Source organism: Medicago sativa, chromosome 2 (genome assembly GCF_051527215.1).
Source record: "Medicago sativa cultivar Bolivia chromosome 2, Bolivia_mono, whole genome shotgun sequence".
Classification (NCBI taxonomy): domain Eukaryota; kingdom Viridiplantae; phylum Streptophyta; class Magnoliopsida; order Fabales; family Fabaceae; genus Medicago; species Medicago sativa.
The window spans coordinates 39,096,925-39,108,413 of NC_140750.1; the positions used below are offsets into that span (position 1 = coordinate 39,096,925).

At 33.7% G+C, this 11,489-nt stretch overlaps 1 protein-coding gene across 3 annotated transcripts; it reads right to left on the reverse strand.

Annotated features, from left to right (window-relative positions):
• Window positions 1–3,003: 3,003 nt before the first annotated feature.
• Window positions 3,004–7,332, reverse strand: LOC146946794 (26S proteasome regulatory subunit). Of its 3 annotated transcripts, none has more exons than XM_085744681.1 (4): window positions 7,150–7,332; window positions 6,912–7,065; window positions 5,217–5,538; window positions 3,004–3,310 (listed from the first exon to the last, which is right to left on the reverse strand). In XM_085744681.1, exons 1-4 carry the CDS (start codon window positions 7,291–7,293, stop codon window positions 3,289–3,291), a joined length of 642 nt encoding a protein of 213 aa, XP_085600807.1. In that variant the 5' UTR covers window positions 7,294–7,332; the 3' UTR covers window positions 3,004–3,288. The 3 variants fall into 3 exon arrangements, with proteins under 3 accessions (XP_085600807.1, XP_085600806.1, XP_085600805.1); XM_085744680.1 differs by having other exon boundaries at window positions 5,217–5,562; XM_085744679.1 differs by having other exon boundaries at window positions 5,217–5,580.
• Between the last annotated feature and the right edge of the window lie 4,157 nt (window positions 7,333–11,489).

Genomic DNA, 11,489 nt, shown 5'->3' on the forward strand with positions numbered 1-11,489 from the left:
TGAAGGATATGCGCATGTATGCTTTTAAATTTCATCCTAACTGTTAATGTTTATTCAAAAGTTATAATTTAATCCTCTTATCTTTCACATTAAAAAGTACTCTCATACTTGATGAGATCCCTATAATAAGGGGTATGATAGAGAGTAATATATGATAAGGGGTATAATAGGGAAAGAAATATTAAAAATTTATTGATAGTGGAAAACAATATAGCAAATTAAAAATTTTTTTGTCTAAATTGATATATATGTTTTTTTAAGCGAAAGTGAATATATATTAAAATAAAAAAGGTGTGCAAAGACATCTCAAAGAACCTGACCCAAATAATCCACATAAATAAATCATACATGATAATCTAAGCACAAAAGTGGAACAACCTAATGGTAAAAGAAAAGCAACTCTAAACGGGTAATAAATGGAACTCAAAGGCACAACCCAGAGAACCTGCTTAGGAGGCGGAAAAAAAATGGTGTGTGAACCTTTAGAGAATCTTAAAGACCGACGAATCAACACAAGCGCTAATACGATAACAAGTCCATGCACCAATAACTCACTACATCAATAACATCAGCAAGCAACAGAGTCTATTTCAAGCCAAACTATTTGATGTAAGTCAATCCAATCGAAGATGCAACAACCACACAAACATATATGCTCAAACCATTCTAGACATCGAAGAAGGCGGCATCACTCAAATTCAGAAAATCATATCCAAAGCGTGAACACCATACCAAATCCACACAAAGTGCATGAACAATTTTGAAAGTAACCAACGAACATACTCTTAAGGAGGGTTTTAAGAATATATCTAACCACCACATCAAAACGGTTAATTAAAGAGGCGTTCACCAAAAGGAACCATTGTGGGTAGACATCGCTATAATATTATATATATATATATATATATATATATATATATATATATATATATATATATATATATATATATATATATATATAGATAGATAGATAGATAGACACACACACCGAAGGGTAAACTATTATATGTATTTTTACTTAACTAATATATCTAAGAATATACAATTTTACGTGAAATACATTGATATATAGATAACGTATACAAGAGTAATCAACAATGGATTGTTCAAACGATAAGGGACTTGGACCCCTTAAGTTAGTAGTCAGCAATCTGACATCTAGTGTCAGATGGGATTCTATATGAATTGAGGAAGCAGTTGCAAATTAAAGGTTGTTTCTATTTGTATTTATGTTTACATTTTTATATCATTCTTTTTTTTTTTATACATTTTTAAAATTGATATTTTAAATTTTTATATCTAAGATGCATGTCTTCAAACCAACGACTGTGATTTGAAGAATTTGTGTTTAATCGAGATTGAAAAGTTGCATCAACTAAAGGGAAGGTCACTTTAAGAATTCAAATCTATGTTGTGGTCAAACGTTGATGACATGTCTACCTTCACGAATGAGATTATTGTTAATGAGCTAAATTATGACAAGATTGAATTGTCAAAGACAGATGTTGATCTATTGTTGATGTTACTAACGAACATAGGGGTGTATATGATTAGATTATGGAGTATATTCTTTCTGGTAACGATGGTTTATTTTTCTTACTCCCTCCGTTTTAAAATGAGTGTCGTTTTAGGTTGTTTAACACATATTAAGAAATACAATAATGTTGTCTATAGACATGACACTTTTACTAAAATAGCCTTGTTAACTATTGGTGCATTTCCACTCATTATAAATTAAAGTAAAATGTGGTACTTTGGAAATAGTGTGCATAGTAATAATAAAGGGGTACTATTGGGAAGAAGTAATTAATAGTGCATTGAAAAGTGGGAATGACATTCATTTTAAAACAATTTCATTTTACTAAAACGACACTCATTTTGAAACGGAAGGAATATATTGTTATAGTGGTACCGGAAAAACATTTATATGTAAAACACTATCTAGATCTAAAGGTTAATTTTTTTTGTTTTTTTTTGACGTTTCTTCCAACAGAATTACAAATCTATATTACTGGGTGGAAGAACTCCACACTCGGTGCTTATAATCCCTATTGAGATTAAAGAGTTATTTACGCTAACCATGAAAAATGATAGTCCTTAGAAAGAACTATATTGTCAAGCAAAATTATTATATTTGAGATGAGGCACGAGTGATGTATCAATATTGTTTTGAAGTAGTAATGTAGAATAATGCATGTCATCATTACAAATATAAATCCTCGCAAGTACATACCGTTTGGTGGAATGACAATAGTTTAGGGTTGTGATTTTAGATTGATATTGGGTGTAATCATGAAAGGATCAAGACAAAATTGAATTGTGTTGTGTTTGTACCAATAGAGCGGGAGAAATTACAAATTTTGACAAATAGATACTTTCCAATGGAGACGGTGATGACAATGAAGATGAAAATGGTGGGAGAAATATAGAAATTCTAAAGATTTGCTCATATCTTTATAGATTTTGCATACCCTTTTTTTTTTTTGGTTACATGTTAATTTAGGTGAAATAGGTTCCAAAGACTCACTACAATCAGGACAAACATGTAGACTCAAAGAACGCTTACAAATCACTCACCGAAAAGATCATCACACTGATAATGGAATTTAATCTCACAATTTTGCAAGTGAATCAACTTCTTGGCAACTGAGAAAACATACATCAACATAAATTAATACAACCATATAAATTATAATACATATTTTTTATAATTTATATTAAGTTTACTTTAAATTTATAATGACTTATACGCCAAATAACTTAATTATACACTGATTTTCTGATTTTGTGTGAGACGTATTTTTTTATGTAAGTTAATTTTCAATCTAATTTAAAATAATTTTTTTATCAATACATTAATTTCTTTCTAATATTTAAATCCAAATATTAAGCACATTATCTCCGCCTAAATCCAAAGGATATCTAAAATTAGCTCAAGAGGCTTGAGACATTTTGCTTTATCCACTCTTACTCCATCATCTTTTTCAAAAAATAAAAAATAAATTGAAATCAAATAACTAAAGTTTGAATAAACCTTCCGTTTCCCATTCCTTTTACATCCATCCAACAAAAGACACCTCTAACAAAAGACGATCAAAATAAACTAAAAAGGCTATATAGCACATAATTGAGTTAATTGACCACCATAATCAAAGGTCAGCTGTTACTATCTGAAATATCTATCTATCACATAATCAAACTGAGTCATACAAAGACAAGTCACAAAAGGTCAAGAACAAATTCCGGAGAAGAAACAAACGATCACCAACATTACGACACACTCAGCATCTACAAGATCCGAAAATGGCATCTGCACAGAAAAGATTAGCAATAAATATAAACATCAGCAATCACCAGTAGCAACTCCAATAATTTAAATTAGTAGTTAGATAATATTTTCTACATGTATGATCGGTTGGCAAATGCCCATAATTAGAACAGAGTTTATATCAAGTATAATATATGATAACATTCCACACCACCAATTACTTACGAACTGAAATCAAAGAACAGTTTCCATATATAAACCTTTTAATGCTGGAAATAGTGTGTTAATCATCAATGAAATTGACCAAAATTAGTGTTAACTGGATTAGGGTCTAGACACAGTGATTTCAGGATTGAGAACAATGCTCACCCTAAGATGATGAAGTGACCATAAGTTATAAGTAAAACAACAACAACGACAACAACCAAGCCTTATCCCACTAAGTGGGGCCGGCTACATGGATCAAATGACGCCATAGTGTTCTATCAAAAACCATATTTGGATCCAACTCATTGACCTCGAAAAATATTCACAGAAGACGGAATTCAGGAATTAGTAAATATAGAACTATAGAAATTCATTCCATTTTTCAAAAGAAGTTTTCATTGAGTATTGAGGAATCAAATAATTAAAGCCAAAATACCATTTTTTTTCAAAGTAGATCGATTTTTTTTATTCCCGAAGAAATGCATATTTTACCCGAATCTTCTTCAATAATGGTACGGAATAGTCTCGTTGGAATAGGAACACCAATCACTTTCAATATAAGAAGTCGAGTAGGAGGATTGGTCCGATTAGAAAAGGAAAAATAAAATCGAATTATAAAGTATTTTCTGGAAATAACCAAACAGCTATTGAATTTGTTGAACGGGCAAAGACAGAAGGAGCTCAAGTACGAGACGTATCGACAGAAAAGAAATTGCACGTGTCAAATGGATTAGAGAAGGTAGGGTTCCTCTACAAACCATTCAAGCTAAAATTTATTAGAGAAAAAAAAAAAAGTCGGAAACTAAATATGAAAGGAACTTTCTTGAACTATTTGATTAATCGCCGCATTACTGCAGTTTTTAGCACTTCCCACTCTATACTACTAGACCTCCATTTGTAACCAAAAGTAAAAATATTAGAAGTATAAAATCAAGTACACCTTTAAATAGAAGCAGATCAAGAGGTAACATTAAGACAAAAGAAATATCAGCTAAAGGAAGCTATTTATATAAGAATCTGTTAGGTATCAGTTGGTATTGAGGGTAACTGCTTATGCCTGATGCAGTTATTAAACCCAAAAGAAGTGCCTGATAGCAGTTGGGCTGTTAATTAGTATGCAGCCATTTGTATTGATTAGGAGCAGTTAGGAAGTTTGTTTAACATGCAGTTATTTGTATTGATTAGGATCAGCTTATAGGCAGTTTATTTCTAGTATTATTAGTAAGTCCATTCAGCCACAACTGTAGACATGATTCAGGAAAATTAGACTAAAGAATTAGGAAGGCAGAGATGCATTGTTAGCACTCTGAAGTAGCATTAGCTCTGGGATTACAGGGGTCAATCTTCTGTAATATTTTCTATTTCAATCAACAAATACTACTCTTTTGTTTTTTAATTCGGCTTCCTATCAGAATCAGATAAATAACTATTAAGTTTAGAAGAAAAAATGTTCAATACATCAAACTTCTCAAATCCTTCTGAACACCCTAAATGGATCATCGGAGAAAATACTGAAAATTGACAGAGAAAATACTGAAAATTTTATCAATATTGACAAGATTTCTATGTAGAATAAATGGATCATCGGAGTATTGGGCTTGGGTTAGACTGGTAAAAGGGGAAAGTTAAAACAATCGCATTTAATGTTTAGTTATTTTTACTTACGTTCTAAACAAAACTGAAAGGATACTATAAGCACACAAGATAACAAATAACAAAATAATTGGGACAGGAAGCATACCCCAGTAAACCTCTGCCTTGCCAAGTCCTAGGTGTAACAGTTAAGTTGATCACTGTGCCTTGCCTCATGATGACAACAGGTATTGTTTGACCCATGCTCGACTGGGCCTCGGAAGCCAACCTATGGAGCAAATTTTCACCTGCTTCGACGTTGCCAAATTTCAAAATTTGATCTCCAAGCTGTAAACCATCCTCTACCGCTGGTGATGCATCTGCTATCTCGTCAACCACTGCAAAGGGTCTACTAACCAAGACATCCACATCCATCGAGTTGGGGGAAAGACTCACAAGGACATTCTGTGATGGTGTTGATGCAACAGTTTCTGCAGTAGATGAGGTCTGCATGTCTGAGCCATCATCATTGTCTTAGCGGAAAAGCAAACATTCAACATGACATAACAAATATGATATTAATATTAAATAACATTAAAAGTTAATACAGAAGTTCACCATTCAGAAAACAATATTTATGCAAAAACTGAAATTTGATTACTTCAGTAATAAAATGCAACAGCGAATTATCATCTTTTGTTAAGCTGTACTTATATTATTGAAAGGCAGTAAAGAAACTTCACAATCAGATTTTGGCATCTTTTCGGATTAGGTGTGTCCCGTGCCCGACACTGACACGTATGTTTACCTCTGTTGTCAATGCGGAAATGCGGCGCGGCCAACCCAATAATTGGCGCGGTGCAGGAGTGGGGCGCGTAGCGGGCGCTATTTCGGTGATGCAGCCACTAATAAATTTAATACTAGATACCATACTATTCAAAAAGAAATACTAAAATACCTTAAGTATTACTCAAAATTTCATGAAGTATTCATAATATGAAACAAAAGGGATAGCAAAATCCAAAATGGCTTATACCAAATTACATGGTGGAAATGGGCTAGGCCGGGCCGGGCTTTGTAAGGCCTAAGTCTGGCCTACTTCAAAAATTATAGGCCTGAGTCTGGCCTATTACCCGTCATAGGCTCATTTTCGCCTGGCATTTTTAAAGGCCTGATGAAGCCTGAAAGCCTATTTAAAAGCCTATTTTATGCTAAGGCCTGGCAACATATGTAAACCTACTCCTAAATAGGCCAAAACTTATTAAGGCCTAAAGCACACAAATATGTTTTCTACTAAATAATGAATTCTTACGAAGGTCTAATCACACCAATATATCAGCTACTAAATAACCAATCATATGAATGCTTGCGTTTATGAAAAAAACTTCAAAAATATCAATAATGGAAGATATATTATATATGAAAAGCTTAATAGGCCGGTCTGATGGGCTTAATAGGCTTTTTTGCAAGCCTTAGCCTGGCCTGTTTAATTAAATAGGCTTTATAAAAAGCTTGAGTCTGACCTTGTTAATAAACGAGCTGGGTCGAGCTAGGCTTTAAATAGGCTGGGCCGTAGCCCCTGTCGGACGTCCTGGCCGCCTGTTCCCACCCCCTACATACAACTAGTACAAGTTATTGTTTTACTATTTATAGGTCCGCTTTGGCGGCTTTCCACTTCTGACGTGCGCGTAGCCTGATGCGGTGGTCTTGATTTTTCCGCTCCGCTCCGATATAGCGGCCGGCGCAACCGCTTTTGACAACAGAGATGTTTACATTGAATTATGTCATTTTCTTAAATTATTATTGGTGTGTTCGTGAATGTGCTTCGTGTCTCGTGTTTCATAGGTTTGAGAAGTAAACCAACCTGAATTTTTATGATTTCCAAGTCTTGAGGAATGCAAAATGTGTATATTTTGATTAATCTTATCAGTTATGTCGGTGTAGTCATTACGCAGCTCAGCAAGACGACGTCGTTCAGCTCGAACTAGTGGAACGTCGATATCGGAACGAGGAAAACCCTAGAGAGAGAGAGAGAGAGAGAGTTATGATGGATGGATTGAAAGAAGAAGTATTTGAATGAAATAATTTGCAGAGAAACAAACCTCAGAATCAATTAGATTGCCGGAAAGTCCAGGGGCGCCAGGGAATTGAGAAAGACGAGCGATGATTGAGTTCATTTCAGACTCTAACGCACTTCGCTTATCCATTAGCGATCTTGTTTCTGCTTTCACGTTCGTTCCCACCATTCTTCTTCTACTCTGCTTTGCTCTGCTATGCCAAACCCTAACTTTTCATCTAACCTTCCTCCCTCTTTTTATTACTCCTGCGTTCCCTTTGTATTTATTTTCATTTTCTTTAATTTTAATCTCGTGCCGTATGTGTGACTTTCAGTTTTTTCTTCTTTGGGCAAATAGTCATTTTAATGTCTAAATATGTATTTTTTTTTTTGTGAAGGAATGTCTAAAGATTTAGTTGATTAGTTAAAATAATTTATCAATGCGTAAATATGGAACGATTAGTCACAATAATTTGTTGATGTCTAAAAATGTAACGATTATTCGCAATAATTTATCAATATATCAAAATTTTAAAATCATCTTTGATTGTACACTACATTAGTCAAAATAATATTTGACGTTAAAATAGTTCATCAATGGTGACAATAATTATTTTTCTTATCCATTCAAAAAAAAATTATTTTTCTTATAAACACATATTGATTTTGACCGATAAATAAGTGTTTATAATGAATGATATGATAGTAAGTAAGTATATTGAGTGACTGATATGACAATATTGACGAAGAATTTTAACATCAATTACTACTTTGACTAATAGAGTGCACAATATAAACTATTTTAGAATTTGAATCCAATGAAAGACTACTGTGATTGTCCGTTACACAATGGACAAAAATAATTATTTGTCTTTTTTTTTATAAGAATACACCAATATAATCGTTTTCCATACGCACGTTTATATGTCAAAATTAAGAAAGACAAACCACCAATTAGGTCCTTAGATGTGTATCTCTCTCAAACTCACACAAAAATATAAAATAATTCCTAACTCATAGATTCGTTAGTCATAAAATATAGTGTCTGACATTAACCCTTCAAAAAAGAGTTGATTGGTTATTATTTTTAGATAAGTGGTATGATGATGTGGCCTTATAGACGAAAATGAAAGTAAATCAAAAGGGTTTTGTCTTAAAAGATGAATCTCTCACTCACATTTGATGAACACCCTTTTCTCATTATTCGTCTCCTCTGTTGAAAACCCTTCACCACTTCTTCTCTCCCAAATTCATGTGCAACGTCACCATTTGCGACACTTCTTCTTCTCGTTATTTTATGAATCTTATTTAATTTCATTATGCGAATTCTTTCATCTGAAGTGAACTAACCCGGAGATAGTTGTACTTAGGAAAGTTACATACCTAATGTTGGTGAAAACCTACCAGAATTAGGAAGTAACTAAGATAACAAAATAACGATAATTGGGGTAATAGTAGTAACAACGGATATTGAATTAACATAGTAACATTGTTCTTCTTTCATCCTTGGTAAGGTAGACGAAATAGGACTGCCCGTTTGTAGAACTACCGGGAGGGAGAGTATGTTGATGAATTTATAAGTTTTATAGATGAGGGAACCTTTAGGACAATTGAGAATTTAGGAACTCTAATTTAAGTTTATGTTTCAATTACATCTGAGAGAGTAAGAACCCCACCTAATATTTATGTCCAATGGTGCACTGTGCCTCTAGGATCAACGACCCAATGCCTTTGACACGCATATAACCTTAGGTGTAATGGTTGCAACTCGACAACTGAAGGGGAATAAAACCAGACCTCTGAGAGAGTAAGGCCCTACACAACTCGACAACAGGAAGTAGAGCTGTCAAAACGGGTCTGCCCGTTGAGCCCGATTAATCATAGGGCTTGGGCCTTAAATATTGAGCCCGAATTTTAATAGGGCTTTTTAGCCCGGCCCTAAAAAGCCAGGTGCCTGTTAGGGCTAGCCCGAACGAGCCGCGGGTAGCCCGTTAGCCCGCATAACAAAAAAATCATGTAAATTATATATATTTTTCTAATAATTCTTTACTTAGTTGATTATCAAAGTAAAAAATAAAAGGGAAAATTCAATGAATTAACACAAATATAAATGTAATATAAAATTATATTTACTCGTTTCGTTATTTATAATTTTAAAGATCGAATATATAAATTTCTATAATTATAACGTATCTAATTTACTAGGAATTTTGTGCTAGGAATTATTTAAACATATTAAATATATTATTTAAACATATTAAATATATTATTTATAAAAAATTACTAGGAGTATTTTATAATACTTTTTTTAAAAAAAAATGTAATTTTTAATACAGGCCGGTCCATTTAGCCCGCGGCCCGTGTAGGGCCGGGCTCGAGTAGTATATTTTGAGCTCGTTTTTCAACCGGACTTTTTGGCCCGACCCGATAAAGCCCGAAGCCAGTTAGGGCCAGCCCTGAATGGGCCGGGCCGCTCGTTTTGACAGCTCTAACTGGAAGGAAAATAAAACCCTACAAACTCATCACTTAAATAGAAGACATAAACTAAATATTTGAATAATGCTTGACCATAATTAATTCCAACAAATGAATAGAGGGAATTCGAAGAATCATAACCACTGCTAACATTTTGCAATCAAAACATGTTACTTTCAAATTCTCGCTCTTAGCAAACAAATTAAAATGCAAAATCCCCTTTATCTTTTATTTATTATTGTTTCATTGTTCCCAAATAGGTAACGCGAATTGTCTAGTTGGAACAACAATCCATATGGATGTGATACTCTACTTACACTTTATTATTTGGTAAATGTTTTGGTACACTTGCCTAAATCCGATCATTAATACACTTAAATGCATTGAACTTAAATATGTTTACTACTCAGAGTTTATGTAAACACAATCTGTTTTGTTATCGCCTGTTGTAAATATCTCGATTGAGATTAGGAAGTCCATTAAGTTGAAGTAAGGAAATCTAAGACTAGGTTGTGTTTGTATTGTCGTTGTAATCATGATTTGACTATAGTAGATAAATTCCTTGGAAGTGCAAGGAGACTGGACGTAACCCCATATTATGAGGTGAACTAAGATAAATACGTTGTGTCATCACTTCTCCCTTATCTATTTACTTTCAGCAATTGTTTTATCAATTGAAAATATATCTAAAAAAAATGAGTCCGGTACAATTCAAACCCTCATTTTCTTATGTTTTTCTCGCCTTCAAAGTGGTTTTACTTTGAAGGGACTTTTCAATTTTTTTTTCTCCTTCAACTTCTTCTTTCCTTCTATAAAACTCTAGACGCATTTCCTCGTTTTTTACGATCTTGTTCTCTTGGAGTGAAGCTATGAGTGGTGTTTGGGAAGCTTGTAGTTTACTCTCTTCAAGTTTCTCTCAGTCGTTCTCAAGTGACTTGTGACTATGGCTCTGTTTGGTAAAATTAGCTGATAGCTGATAAGTTAGCTGATAGCTTTTAGCTGATAAGCTAGCTGATAGCTTTAACCTGATAAGCTAGCTGATAGCTTTTACTTGATAAGCTAGTTGAAGTGTTTGGTAAAATTAGCTGATAGCTTTTGCTTTGAATAATAAGGGTAAATATGGAAGAAAAAATGAGAAGCTAAAAGTTATAAGCTCAAAAGTTACTTGAAGTAGCTTCTGAAAAATAGCTTATAAGCTCCTGAAATAAGCTATAAGCTGGTTGTACCAAACAGAGCTAAAGTGTTACCAAACAGAGCTTTTTTTGTCAAATGAGCTAATAAGCTAAAAGTAGGGATGGCAAAGCGGGCCGGCCCGCCCCATTTAGGCCCACCCCGTCTAAGCCCGCTAAAAACGAGACGAGACGAGCCGAGTCTAATTTTGTGACCGAGTCCAAAATCTCACCCCGCCCCGTTTAGTGGCGGGCTTGCGAGTTGGCGGGCCGGCCCGCCAAACAAAAACTTTTTTTTAATTTCTTTTTACAACTTAATTGTTACAAAAAAAAACTATGCTGCTTTTATCGTAAAAAAATATAAAAGAATAGGTAGCAAGTAAATTTGTGAAAAACAAGATAATTATCAAATTGTCGAATTCAACATCATAACTAATAGCAAAATAAGGCAAATGCGCAACATAAAACAAATCATAAAATAAATCAACAACCAAATTATAAAATAAGTCTTAAAATAAATAAACTCAACAACCAAGATAAATCCAAAAGCATAAAATAAGTCTCAAAATATATCTAAAAACAAAAATAAATCCAAAAACATGAAATAAGACTCAAAATAACAAATTGAAACACGAGTTAAGCGGGCCGCCTCGCAACGCCCCGTGCCCTTCCCTTTTCCAACGAGTTAAGCGGGCCGGCCCGTGTAACACCCCGTTTTCCCAACGTAAAAATTTCTTAAATA

Coding starts and splice junctions, on each gene's coding strand:
- LOC146946794 (XM_085744679.1), bottom strand. CDS start 7,293: ATGGTGGGAACGAACGTGAAAGCAGAAACAAGATCGCTAATGGATAAG. Junction 7,066..7,149: donor GCAATCTAATTGATTCTGAG/GTTTGTTTCTCT, acceptor CTCTCTCTCTAG/GGTTTTCCTCGTTCCGATAT. Junction 5,581..6,911: donor TGGAAATCATAAAAATTCAG/GTTGGTTTACTT, acceptor TTTTCCGCTAAG/ACAATGATGATGGCTCAGAC.